At 38.2% G+C, this 14,653-nt stretch overlaps 1 protein-coding gene across 3 annotated transcripts in view; it reads right to left on the bottom strand.

The window, feature by feature from the left end:
- The window catches only part of LOC111407597, a 31,146-nt gene that overhangs the window by 7,262 nt on the left and 9,231 nt on the right, over positions 1–14,653 (bottom strand). The window contains exons 3-5 of one of the 3 annotated variants that reach the window (XM_023037197.1): positions 2,196–2,261; positions 1,563–1,628; positions 1,388–1,470 (exon numbers count right to left, since the gene is read on the bottom strand). In XM_023037197.1, the coding sequence (XP_022892965.1) occupies positions 1,388–1,470; positions 1,563–1,628; positions 2,196–2,261 (215 nt within the window). Of the gene's footprint in view, positions 1–1,387; positions 1,471–1,562; positions 1,629–1,842; positions 2,167–2,195; positions 2,262–14,653 lie in introns of those variants that run through there. The other 2 variants (XM_023037199.1, XM_023037198.1) reach the window with 2 other exon arrangements.

Genomic DNA, 14,653 nt, shown 5'->3' on the forward strand with positions numbered 1-14,653 from the left:
GTTTTGAGTGGCATCATTCAATGGCAAAAATAATTCACCAGAACCACAATGTCTTTCATTCTTTATTGTATTGTCTATAAGACAAAAAAAATCAATCATTTTTCCAAGTGTGTGTTTGTGAGCTAAGTTGTAAATTAAGTAAACTCAAGATAACGGTTCTTCGTGAGAAACCTTTAAATTAGAAAGACAACATATATAGGTTCAAGACACACAAAAGGCACCAGATGTTTTACCACACGCATGAATACATATACAACTGTGTAAACCTTGTTGAACCTACTGTACTAAGGGAACACAAGGAAAGTATATGAATATGATGAGAACTAGTTGTGTAGTATATAGTTAACTCACTGCACATAACCTGGCACTGAGTACGACTGTATCACTCTATACTGACTTCGAGAAAAAAAAATTCTTGAATGGGCACACAAAATTTTTTTGCAACAAGGAAAGAGTTAAAACAATATGAGCAACACCTTTTCCATTGCAAGCAAGTACCCAGTTACTTAATTAGTGCAATTGAAGATAAATAAATTAAAAATAATAATAACGAGGCATGCCACCCATCAAACTTCACTTCACTTACTAATGGAAAAAAAACATAAGAGACGAATATGAAAAGATTGACTCTATTGCCACCTTTACCATTCATCTAGACAATTAAAAAATGAAGATGATTACGAGGCTGTCATCAGCATGACTGTGAAAAATCCTAGAAGGATAAGTAGAGAAGTAAACGATGGACATATTTTTTGTGTAAATTTTGCATTCAACAGTCGCCCTTACATGCAAGCTAACAATCCCGATTACATGCAAGCCAGATCATTTCTTCATCAAATGCTTCAAGCGATCATAATTTTCATAAACTGGTGCAACAAGACTTGAACCTATAACCTTTGCATAAACCACTTCATTTAAAAGCTCAACGATTTAGAGAAGGGGCATATATATATATATATATATAAATTTTGTCTTCAACCTCTGTCAGTAATTTTTTCCAATAATCTCGAAGCATGCAATTTACGGCTTCAATTCATATTTATTACCATCCCATTGAAGAAGAGCTTATGACTTGTTTATTTTTCTTATGACGTGTTTATTTTTCTTTTTACATCATCATCATCAGATTTTTCTGCAAGAATATCTCCAGTAATATAGAGTCATTCACTGACTAGTAGATCAACCAATACTAAAATTACTAGCTTGCACTAAGCTTATTGAGTGTAAGGATGCTTTTCAGCTTGTTCCCACCAAACTCTACAAAATCAAAATTGATGGGCATGCGTTCATGCGTACTTCAACTTTTGTAGCATAGGCAGATAATCATCCCCATTAAGTTGGAACTACTACAAAACAATTCACAAAGTCAGCATATTAAGTACGTTACCTTGACATGATTTCTGGGATAATGGAAACAGAACTGCTTGGCTCTGTGATTAAGTTTGAAACACAACAGAAATTGCTTCCCATCTAAATATGCAGAAAAAAAGATAATAAGATCAGTATAGTATAAAATATCCCACCATGAAAATATGGAATACAAAAGAAAAATATTAAGCAACCTCCTTGAAGAGAATACAAAGTTCTTCTGAATCCCTATCTGAAAACCATCCGCTTTGACAAGCATTCTACCAAATAATTGTAACATGAGTAAAAGAGAGAAAATAAGAGAATACTTCTTGGCATTTAAAGCATTTTAGATTTCTATATGGGTGAACTCTAAAGGAGCATATCCACAAATTCTCAAGGAAAGATAAAATGATACGAAATCAAGGAAAACATAGTGAAAGTACAATGAGTAGTATACTATGCATGCATACATCACACACCAGATTTCCTGACCTTTTTCTCTAGCATGCTTTTGGGAATTAATACCACCATCAGGTCAATGTAACATGGTTCTGTGCAATTCTAGTTGCAAAGAAGAAAACACGCTTCATAAATGCTTTATTTGTCGTGCCTAATTCTGTGTATTGGCAGGTGCACGTGATGCTAAAGGAGCTGTTTATTTGTCATGTCTTAGTACATGGAGTTGCCAGGTCCACACATCCTACAGGAGCTCTGGGCCATGCATGCACAGAGTCCTTATTTAGTACCACAGCAACATGCAACTTGACTTGGTCCTTGTCGAGAGAAAATCAGTATGCCCAAATAAAAATAAATTTGCACACATGTTGTCTGGTGGAAAGAATTACCTTAGCAGAAATTATTAAAACCATAATAGCTGGTTGCAGTAGGTTGTCGTTTTTGCATTGACAGACCTATAAGGTTTTAGTTGTTTAAAAAGAACAATAAGGTATCAGAACACAATTTTACTACATATTAAAATAAAAGACTTAGGTTAACAATAAAGGGCATAAAACTAGCAAACCCTATGAAATGAGGTAGTGATAATGGAAGTATGAATGACATAAAGCCCCTGTTTGGTTTAGCTAAAAAATTTGATAAAAAATTAAGTCAAAGTCAATAGATAATTTTAGCCACATTTCATGAGATCCACAACCTTTATCAACCTTTCAAGCACAAATTCATCAACTTTTTATCAAAAATCTACTAAAAACTTGATTTTACGCAAAATCAAATAGGTTTATAGATATCTAAAATCGAATAGGAGTAGAAAATATAGTGTGGAGGCTTTTTCAACCCACTTAAGATAAACAAAATAAAGCTGTTGTGATCAGAGTCAATGTTTTCAATGAGATTATAATAGACGACCATGATCAAGCGGTGATAAAGCAAATGGCATCATGAGAATACAGGAATACAACAGACTACTCAACTATGTCAATAAGATTACAAAAAAGGCCTGGTTCAATTTCAGCACACCCACAACAATTCGACACTTTTAAGGCTTGCATGCCTGTAATATATGGCTTATGGTACACATGCAGGAGACTTAGTAAAAATGATAAGACAACTGGGCAAGCTACTTATCAATAATCAGAAAAAGAAAAAAAATGCTGCCAGTTAACAAATGAGGTAACCACAACCTGCAGCAAGTACTTTAGCAGATCAGTTCAGAGTATTCTAGCAGGTTGGTCATTAATAAGTGTAGTTTCCACACTTATTCGGGGTCCTAAATAATGATATTTTGTTAATGATTGGATGGATTAGTGCCTCATTTCTTATTTATTGCTTTTAGTAGGAAAACCTTATGTTTGGGAACAGAATTGAAAGAAAGAATAGAAAATGGCTAAAATGAAGCAAATTCAAAGTTAGGGGACTAAAGTGCAAATACTCAAAAGTTGTGTCGGACCTCACGATGAAGATTTGAGAGTGCTAAGGTTAATAAGACAAGGAAAGAAGTTAAAGGGATGAAGCATGGTCAAAATATTATCACACGTCAACATTCAGCCGAAAGAGTTAAAATTCAAATTTTCAGTTTCTATTTGAGACCCATTTTCGACGTAGAAATGTTAGAATTGGAAAAATGATATTGCTGGAAGATTTGTAGCCCTTTTGATTTGCTTTTCAATGCACTTTGAATTACCTTAATTGGATATCGGGAGAAAAAGCTATGACCAAAATGCTGAAAGTTGTCCAGCAAAAAATATTATACCAATGCGGCCGCGTCTAGGCCTCCAGGGCCCCAGGTCCAGCTATGATTTCTTCTATGCGGCCGCTTCCATTTGTACTATGTGATCGCATAGTACATCTCTGAGGCGAGATTTTGTTTCCTTTCCAGTTAAAATTCTACTTTGGTAACAATCTTCTAGGCATCCTTTCAATACTATAATTCGTCCTGAACATAGGAGACCTCCCTAGACCTAAAATTCATATATTCTATATATTTTGGAGGCAAATAACGAAGCCAATTCATCAATCTGATAGACCGCCGGTTCTAGAAGGGTCCGGAAGGATTGAGAAATAAGTGCATCAACAGATTTCTGTTACTATGGCACGTGAAGGGAGGGAATTAGTTAGGGAGTAGCTATAAATAAAGGTGGGAGGGAGGGTAGAGCCTAGGCAAAAATTGAGTAAGAGTCTGAGTTATTGTTCTTGTTCACAGCCTTCTACAGGCTTTAATATTTTTTTAGCACTTGTAATCGATCCATATTCAATAAAATCAGTGTTTGAGCTTGTTCTTCGCGATGGTATCCTATCGAATGGTATCAAAGCAGGTCTTTCCGATGGCACAAAAGAAAATAGACGGCCGCATCGACACTGTAGAGAAGGAATTAGAGGAGATGAGGGCAGAGATGCGAGGCATGGGAAAAACAATGGAGCAGCTAGCTCAAAACGTGGCAACAATAATGCAGGCGATGGAGGAGACAAGGAAATCGATGGAGAAATCGAGTGTGACAGGAGGACCGGAGCAGCCGAAAATCGCAAAGGAGCACCATGTAGTTAAACCAGGAAAGTGGCAGGAAGGAGTTGGGGAAGCCAGTTATGGAGGGACTATAACCAACACGATGCAGAGCTAGGAAGAGGAACACTAGCGACGGGTGTGAAAACTAGAGATATCCGTTTTCAGTGGAGAAAACCCAAACGGTTGGCTGTTTCGGGCAGAGAGGTATTTCAAAGTAAATGGGCTTACTAAACGGGAGAAACTGGGAACAATTGCAGTCAGCTTGGACGACGATGCATTGTCGTGGCTACAATGGACTGAAGCCAGAGCTCCCATTCAGTCGTGGCCGCAAATTAGAGAACAGTAGCTACTGCGATTCCGGTCGACGCCGAACTTCTGTGAGAAACTTTTGGCCATAAAACAAAGGAGGACGGTGGTAGATTTTTGAAGGGAATTTGAGGTGCTGGCCATGCCTTTGAAGGGAATTTTTGACTAAGAATGTGTTTGATTGACATGGAAAATATCACCTAAAAAAGAAAATGTTTTCCTTGTTACGAGGAAAATAAAAACCACCTTCACCCAAGAAAAATATTTTCCTTAAAAATAAGGAAAATTAGGCATATTTTCAAAAGTTGGAAAATATTTTCCATAGAAAAAAATAGTAATCAAACACTGTAAGTAAGAATTTAGGTGAAAAACTGATATTTTTCATGGAAAATAAATGTAATCAAACGCACCCTAAGTGCTAGAGAGCACCTTTGTTAATGGGCTCAGGCCACAAGTAAGGGCTGAGGTGAGGTTACTGGGCCAAAGGGTTAGGCCCAATTGAAGAAGTTGCCCAGAAGATTGAGGATAAGAATCTAGTACTTAACAACTTTCAGCCCACAGCCCATGAATCAATGGAACCCAATTCATCTCAAATTTGATCAAAGGCCAAGATACTCCAGACATTCCCAACAAAAACCATCACCGTGAAGGAGAAAACTTCTAGCAATCAACGAGAATATCCAGTCAAGCATTTGATAAATGTTGAGTGGCAGATGAGGCGGGACAAGGGATTGTGCTTCAAGTGCGAAGAGAAGTACACGGTAGGCCACCAATGTCGAAATTGTGAGCTCCGTGTGCTGTTGGTAGAAGGGGAATGTGGAGAGGAAGAGAAAGAAGGAACTTACGGGCAAACTGCGGAGAAACCTATAAAGGTGAAGGACACGATAGAATTATCTCTTAACAATGTGGTCAGACTTTCTACACCGGGCACTATAAAATTGAAGAGTAATGCTACACCTACAAAGGAGGATGACAAAGTTGGTTGACAAAATATGAGTTGGCAATATCTTTATCACTCATTTCAAAAACAGTTTTTGAATTCAAAACAGATTAACGGCCTAGATCTTGCCAACATTGATTTTGTCAACAAACTTTGTTAACCTACTTTGTACAAGTAGATTGATTGAAAATTGAAAGGTAGAATTGGTACAAAAACTGGGACTAACATGACAATATTTTTGCTGAATGAATTTCTCGTGTGTCTTGGTTTTTCTTTATAGAAGTTATTTTAGGATACAAAGTATACATGGAAACTAGCTATTATGTACAAGGAAACTACCTAAATTGCAGTAAGTAAATAATTTCTAAATAATTTCTAATAATACACGCTAATACCCCCCCTCAAATTGATGTTGGGGAGTCCACAAGCATCAATTTGCTGACGAGATAATTAAGACGGTGGCGAGTTAGAGATTTGGTGAAAATATCTGCGACTTGTTGAGAAGTGAAAACATGGGGAAGAGCGATGACCTTGGAATCATAGGCATTCCGAATATAGTGACAATCTGATACGGACATCAATTATATTATTATCGCACTATTTTACTTTTTCTAGTTATTGAGCTTGTATTATTGGTTTGGCCCAAGCCCATCACTAGTACGGTTATGCTTTTACTATTTATTTGGTTTTCAGTTGTAATTTCAGTAGACGGTGATGAATTAGAATTGAAATATTGTTTGGCTTGCAGCCGTTTTTCTCCCTCCCCTCTCTTCCCCTGGTTTCTTCTCCTCTTCTCCCTCCTCTTGGTTTCTCTCCCTCTTCCCTTCTTCTGTTGTTTAATTACTCTGCAGGAATCCCCTTTTTATCCTGCATCAAAGTGGTATCAGAGCTAAAACCTGGTTTCTTTTGTTAAGGTGCTGCTTAAATTTGCTTACTGGAACATGTACTGAAACCTAATCGAATATACAAACCACCCCGTTACCGTCTTCATCTATTACCTATACACTGACCAAATCCCCAGCAACCATCTGCTGCAATTCCCCACAGCAATCGAACTCCCCACATCATATTATCCACACTTCAAACCGGCTACTGCAAAATCCAAAACCGTCATCACCAGAAACTACCACCAACTGTCAAGGTTATAACCTTCCGCCCAAATCTTTTATCCCTAACCTGAACTCAAAACCAATACGCACAGATCCAACCACCACCCACTATTATCGCAGGCAGAACCGCCAGCAACTTCAAGTAACAGAAACCCTTCAATAACCTGCAACCACACCGATCGATAGCTGCTACCCACATCTCGCCAACACCTTACACAAAGCTGCTACCTGTGAATCACAAAGCATCTTCCCAAATTGAGTAGCCGACGGGTAGTGAAATTGCTCGCTTACTGTGTTATCAGTTTGGGTATGTGAGCCGCTGATTGTGGGGATTACTGGTGACAGCTGCGGTAGATTTTCGCGATTGTGCCGGCAGCATTGTTTTGCAGCAGACGTTTTGGGTTTGAAGAAGGCAGCGGGAGCAATTGTTGGATTTGCTTGTGGTCGCTGCTTCTCATCCTAGAACCACCTCGCGCCGAGGACCCATAGCCTGTAGCTATTGGAGAAATCTGCTTGCTCTTTGGCGCCTCCATTCACCCGACCAATTGCCTTTGGAATTCTTGATTTTTGACTTCGCCATTTCGACCTTGCATCAGTTCGGCCTCTGGTCTATTAGAAGGGCCTGGAGATGTACAGGCATCAATCCTATACAGCTATAAACCAAGTCCAACATAATAAAAAAAAAAAAAAAAAAAAAAAAAAAAAAAAAAAAAAAGGGGCCTAATACCCATTATCCAAAATTCATCTAGCCCACTACCTAAAAATTCATGTGACCCTGTTAAAGTGGTCTTGTTTATCACAACCCCTTTTTGTAATTTTAAGAGGGTTTTATTTGTCTGTTTAGTTAAAAAAAAAAAAGTGAAAAAAAAATCAGAATCAGAAGAGAGAACGTCCAAAAAAAAAAAGGAAGTGAAAAGAAAACGTATTTTCTATTATTTGCAGGTACCTCTTTTTATTCCTGTTGATTTGACACAGCTACTTCAACGGACGAAAGGGAAGTTACTGTTTTTATTTATATTTGGTTTATATTACCGCTTCGTTTTAAAATTGCATCAATATTTTTGTGCTGCTGCTGATCTAGTTTCTACCTAAACTTACGTAGTTGGATCCATTAACCTCGTTAAATCTCACTTTTACCTTGCTTATTTTATGTGATTAGGGTTTGACTAGTATTTGACCCTTGCTTTGTTATTTTACATATACCAGCAGTATTAGCTTGATATATTTGGATTTTAATCCCAACATTTATTTAAAAAAATAAAAAAATAATAAAAAATAGCTCAAATTTTCATTTTCCATTACTTGCACTTTTTGTTCATTGATCTCTCTATTGCATGTCATTAAGTTGCTGTTACAGTGCATGTAGTTACATATTGGTCATCTTGTCACTTCTAACTCCAGTATCTTAAACATGGACCCTTTTCAATTCGATGCACTCACCCGACAAATAGCGGCTATTCAAACTCAAATGACCGCTACTCTTGAAGAGAGTAAGGCCCTATCTGTTAGTTTGAAAAATTTTAAACACATTCCTCATTCAATTTATTTTGATAATTCTAAGATGTCGCATAATAGACAACATCGTCGATAAGGTAATCAAAAATACTTTCGACCCGATCGTAAGGATAGAGATAGGAATAGGGATCAAATTCGTGAGCGAGAACGAGATAATTTTGAAATTCTTATTTAATGGAATGCCCTTAAATAAGGAAATCAATTAGTGACTGAGTATATCGCGCAATTTGAGGAATTTCGAACCAAATGTCATTTAATTGAGGATGAGAGCACGACTTTGAGTAGGTTTAGCCAAGGTCTGAGAGATGATCTTAAGCGCGAGCTTTTCCTTTGAGGTGTCACTACTCTTGATCACGCTTACTCTTCAGCTCGAGATTATGAGTTGATTATTAGTACTCCATATGAAAAGCGTGGTCATTGTCTTTCACCCATCTCATTAGCGTCGCCTCATCATAAGTTTATCATAAAACCTTCTCCGTCTAATGTTCCTCCTATTTGGAAAAATAATTGTAAAGGTCGTGATAGTTCAAGATCTTCTTCTCCATGTAGAACGCATATTGACAATCATCTTTCGGTGTCATTGGCTCCACTTCCTCTCGTTAAGTCCCTTCTAGGACCTCCCCCGTTTGATGCTCATCCAATTTTGAAAAATAAGGGTAGAATTTTTGATAATTATCATTTGGCTTCATTGGCTCCACCTCCTCCTGTTAAGTCCCTTCTAGGACCTCCCTCTTCTAATGGTTCTCCAATCTTGAAAAATCAGGGTAGAATTTCTGAAACTCCAAGGTCTTCTTCTCACTTGTTGTGCGTCAACTCTAAAGACTTTGGTCACATTTCTTCTAAATGTCCTAATCGAACCTTAGTCATGGAAGAACGAAAGAATGTAATAGAGGAGCCGTTAGAAGATCTAGTCTATGAACCTAAACTTGAAGATTTTGATGACTTGGATGGTAGTGAGGACACTTCCTTAGATGGAATCCAGACTCTTGCCGAGACTTTGGATACTATACTCCTTATCTCCGACAATTCTTGATCGCATATTATATGTCATACCCTTACCCAAGTTAAAGAGCTTGATGATGTCACCAGTCACCCTTGAAAAATCCAGTCGCCTGTGGTTAACACTAAGGCAAAATTATCCACCACTGACCAACCTCAAATTGATTGTCAAAACAAAAGTGCTAACCAAAATTCTGACAATTTATTACAGTCTCTAGTCCAGAAAAATCTTGGGAATTGGGACTTGATCCCTCCAATTGTTCAAAATGCATATAACGATCCTGTGAACTGGTCTTTAGGTCTAAAACCCTTTGAAGTTATTCTTGGTTGTGAACCTTTGAAACCTCTACACCTTATTCCCATGCACCCACATGCTTGTGTGTCTATGTCAGTTGAGGTAGTTGTATCACATTTTCATAACTTGCATATTGAGATCAATAAACAATTTGAAGCAAGTAAAGCAATATATAAACCTCGAGTTGATTGGCATAAACAACACTTTGAATTTAATATTGGGGATTATGTTATATTGCAAGCGTGTAATGCTGGTCTTTTTAAAATTTCAAAGCATGTTGGTCAAAATACCTATGTCAATGATCTTTTGTCACATTATGACCATCACCCTATTTTATTTATTAAGGACTTCGATACTTACAATGGCTATTTTATCACTTTTGTTGATCCTTTTCTATCTCTACCTGAGAACTCCCACACCGAATCTTTTGCTATGTCTATTCGAATACAACATGTCGCAGCACACAAAGATAAAATTGATGTAATTTTAGATAAACAGGTTGTGTTAACCATTGATGGAGAGAATCGGTGTTTCTTTAATTGTTGGGTAGATCAACGTTCTTATGATGCTCCACATTATGCGCAATCATGTGAAGATTTTGGAGATGAGTTGCAGGAGTACTAGTTATTTGGAGTCCAATGTCGGTACTTGATTAAAATGAGGGATCGTCCGCCTTGGTCGAATCATATTCTTCAGGACAAGTTGTCATTTGCATTGTTATCAACCGTGGAGTTCAGATATTTGGTTCTTCAAAAAGATCGTCTACCGTGTTATGAGTTTAGACATTGAAGATTGACGGTAGCTCTTTGTCATTTGTTCACTCGAAGGAGTCGAGTTTTTTCTTCCACCCCGGGAGAATTGATGCGGACATCACTTATATTATTATCGCACTATTTTACTTTTTCTAGTTATTGGGCTTGTATTATTGGTTTGGCTCAAGCCCATCACTGGTAAGATTATGCTTTTACTATTTATTTGGTTTTCAGTTGTAATTTTAGTAGACGATGATGAATTAGAATTGAAATATTGTTTGGCTTGCAGCCATTTTTCTCCCTCCCCTCTCTTCCCCTGGTTTCTTCTCCTGTTTGTCCTCTTCTCGGTTTCTCTCCCTCTTCCCTTCTTCTGCTATTTAATTACTCTGCAAGAATCCCCTTTTCATCCTGCATCACAATCCACTTCAATATGTTTGGTGCGTTCATGATACACAGGATTGGCAACAATCTGAATAGCACTAGTGTTGTCACCATGAAGAGGCGTAGGTTGTGACTGAGAGAAACCAAGTTCGGCAAGAAGACCACGTAACCACAAAATCTCAGAGCATGCAGCCGACATAGCTCGGTATTCAGCCTCAGTGGAGGACTTACAAACACAGTCCTGTTTCTTACATTTCCAAGAAATAAAAGCGTCACCAAAAAAAATACACCACCCAGTAGTAGAACGATGAAAATCAGGACAACTAGCCCAGTCAGCATCACTGTAAGCTGTGAGCTCAAGAGACGTCCCTCGAGGGAAAAAGAGACCACGATGAGGACTTCCAATAAGATAGCGAATAATGCGACGGACAGTCACCATAAGAAGATGACGAGGGGCGTCCATAAACTTACTTACAGTATGAACTGCAAATGAAATATCCGGACGTGTGATAGTGAGATAGATGAGACTACGAACCAACCTTTAATAAGGAGTAGGATCTGGAAGAATATCTCCTTCAGCCTTTCGATATTTAACATTAAGCTCCAGCGGCGTATCAATTGTGGAGGCTTCAGAGAGATCAGCTAATCCAATCAAGTCTTAATATATTTATGTTGATTCAAGAAGAGACCATGTGATGTAGTATGTTCCTCTAAGCCAAGAAAGTAAGTAAGCTGACCAAGATCTTTCATATAAAAAACTGAGTGAATGGAAGACAAGAATTGATTGTCGATTAGAGCAAGAAAGGCTTGAAAGGCAGAGAAGACCTCACTCTTTGCACGAAGAAAATAAATCCAAGTAAATCGACTATAATCATCAATAAAAGTAACAAATATTTATAATGAGTATGAGATACCACAGGTGTAAGATCTCATACATCACTATGAATAATATCGAAAATATGCAAAGCACGAGAATCATGAGACGGGAATGGTAAAACTTTACTTTTAGCAAGCCTACATGAAGTACAATCAAGAGAAATGACCAAAGCAGTAATTTTATTACCAAGCAAACCCGAGTTTAGCTAGTGTTTTAGCACATGCAAATTGGGATGACCTAATTTCTTATGTCAATCAAAAACATCTAAAGTAGCAGAATTACAAACAAAAGAAGTAAATGGAACAGGATTCGGTGATATAGGAAATAGACGTCCCTCCTTAGGTCCCTTCATGATCGTCCTTCCAGACACCTGATCCTGCACATGACAATCAGAGGAAGAAAAAGAGACAGTACAATTATTATCAACAAGTTGTCTGACAAATAGAAGATTAGTTGATAAATTAGGAGAGACTAAAACATTAGACAAATCTGGTGATATGTCTCCCACAGCTAAGACAGGAATAGTGTTACCATCGGCAGTGTGTATATTGAAAGGTCTATTGTATGGTCTAAGGTTACTAAGCAATCGAGGATCGTGAGTCATATGGTTAGATGCACCAGAGTCTAATAACCAAGGAGAGAAAGTAGAGGTCGGATTACCTGATACACCCAAAGCAGACAAAGCAGAGATAACCATTTGTTGAATCATCTCAGGAGTTATGGAAGTTTGGGAAGAGTGGGGAGAGGCTGGAACTTGAACGGGAACAGGTGGTGGAGCAGAACTAGCGGCTAAAGTGGCAGCAGTAACATAATTTGTTCCAGTCTTGCGCGAGGACGAGTGGGGCACTCCTTAATTACATGGCCAGACTTCTTACAATAATTACAAAAATTTTTAGGACATTGAAGAGCAATGTGACCATACCCCTTACAACTATAACATTGCACACTAGACATAACTCGAGGCCTGAATTTTCCTTGAGCCACATAAGCAACAGGAACCGGTGCTACATGATTCTGCTGCTGCTCCAAAGAAGTACGAGTGATAAGACGTTGCTCCTCCCTCAATAATTCACCCAAACAACCATCCAGTGATGGAATAGACTCACGGTTCATAAGGTTGGATCGGATGGATTCAAATTCTGTTTGCAATTTCATAAGAAATTGATCCCTTTTGGTGATTTCATCCACTACTTGGACAGCCTCTAAACTATCCGGTGAAACCGAAACATAGATAATATCTGTGTACTCAGCCCAAAGATTAGAGAATCCTGAATAATACTCTTCAATGGAACGCGACTCCTGAGAGAAATTTGCTAATTCAAACTCCAATTGAAGTCGTTGAGCATTATTACTTTGAGTATAAACTTTTTTTTAAGAATTCCCACATAGCATGGGCTAACTTGTAAGGCTTGAGATTAAGGATAATCTGCTCATCAACCGATCCAATGATCTAAGCCATAAGTCGAGAATCTTTAGTTTTCCAAGCAAGATACTTTTCTTTATACTTCTCCTGATCAGGAGGCGGAAGAATTCCATCAATATGTCCCCACAAATCACCTTTGCCTTCGACCAATAATTGAAAATGAAATGCCCATGAAGAATAATTCTTTTCAGTAAAACGAATGCAAATAGATTCATTCTTTTCAGTGAACATGAGTGAATTGTGTATGATCCAACTAATAATCACAATTTTAACCAAATAAATTCTGCCCAATCCAAAGAATTCAGCCCAACTAATAATTAATTATAGCCCAAATAATACCACTGCTTAACAATACAATCCAACGGCAAGTCCAAACAAATGGTAAAAACCGAGTGTAACCTGTAAATTCCCAACTCGACACCGAAGAGTCTATAGCTCGACACCGAAGATGCGAGAAATCTGGTGCGACGCGACCTGAGAAACGCGAACTGAGAGACGACACCGAGAGACGATGCCAACTGGGGTGCGATGCGACCTAAGAGACGTGAACTAAGTGACGACACCGAGGAGCAAGACCGGGGCGCAAGACTGTTCACGAAGGAAGTTCGAAGAATGGAGACGATCCCTGAGAAGTACCCACCGATTACTACAAACTAAGAGTCAATCACCGAGAATCACACGCACAAGGAAGGGCTCTGATACCATGACAATATTTTTGCTGAATGAATTTCTCGTGTGTCTTGATTTTTCTTTATAGAAGTTATTTTAGGATACAAAGTATACATGGAAACTAGCTGTTATGTACAAGGAAACTACCTAAATTGCAGTAAGTAAATAATTTCTAATAATACACGCTAATATACCAACCAAGGCGACTATCAATTATGGCATAATAATGGGTATGGGTCAACCCGTTAAGGGAAGGGGAATTTGTAAAAGGGTAGTAGTTGAAGTGTAGGGGTTGACTATCGTGGACAATTTCCTATCGTTGGCGATGGGTTGTACCGATGTAGTGTTAGGAATGCAGTGGCTTCGTAGTTTGGGAGATATGGAGGAGAACTGGAAGGGGTTAACCATGTGATTTAGAATGGGAGACAAATGGTTTACTTTGAAGGGAGACGAAAGTCTTCACAAGACGGTGATTTCCCTTAAAACCATGGTAAAAACCTTACATCCAGAAGGGGAAGACCGTCCAATAGTTGAGGCTTCATGGTAATCAGTTTATTCTAGCCGGCGATGCTTTTCCAACATCCACCTTGAGGACAAGGTGTCCTTGGTACCTGGCGACAATGATAGGCCACCGGTCTAGAAGTGTCCGGAAGGATTGAGAAATAGGTGCATTAATAGATTTCTGTTACTATGGCACATAAGGGGAGGGAATTAGTTAGGGAGTAACTATAAATAAAGGTGGGAGGGAGGGTAGAGCTTAGGCAAAAATTGAGTAAGAGTCTAAGTCATTGTTCTTGTTTACAGGCTTTAATATTTTTTTAGCACTTGTAATCATTCCATATTCAATAAAATCAGTGTTTGAGCTTGTTCTTCCCAGTGGTATCCTATCATAATCAAAGGCGAATTTTCACAAGATTATTGAAGATTTCTCCTCCTTTTTCAAGATTTCATTCAAGAAAGTGGATTTCTTCACTTTCATCCCTCCTTCCTTGCTCCGGGTGATGTTATTCCATATTTTCTTGTGTGATTCAATATTTAAGATATTAGCTAAGTTTTTCTATTGTATTGGATGATTGAG

The sequence above is a fragment of the Olea europaea genome, chromosome 13 (assembly GCF_002742605.1).
Source record: "Olea europaea var. sylvestris chromosome 13, O_europaea_v1, whole genome shotgun sequence".
NCBI classification, from domain to species: Eukaryota; Viridiplantae; Streptophyta; class Magnoliopsida; order Lamiales; family Oleaceae; genus Olea; species Olea europaea.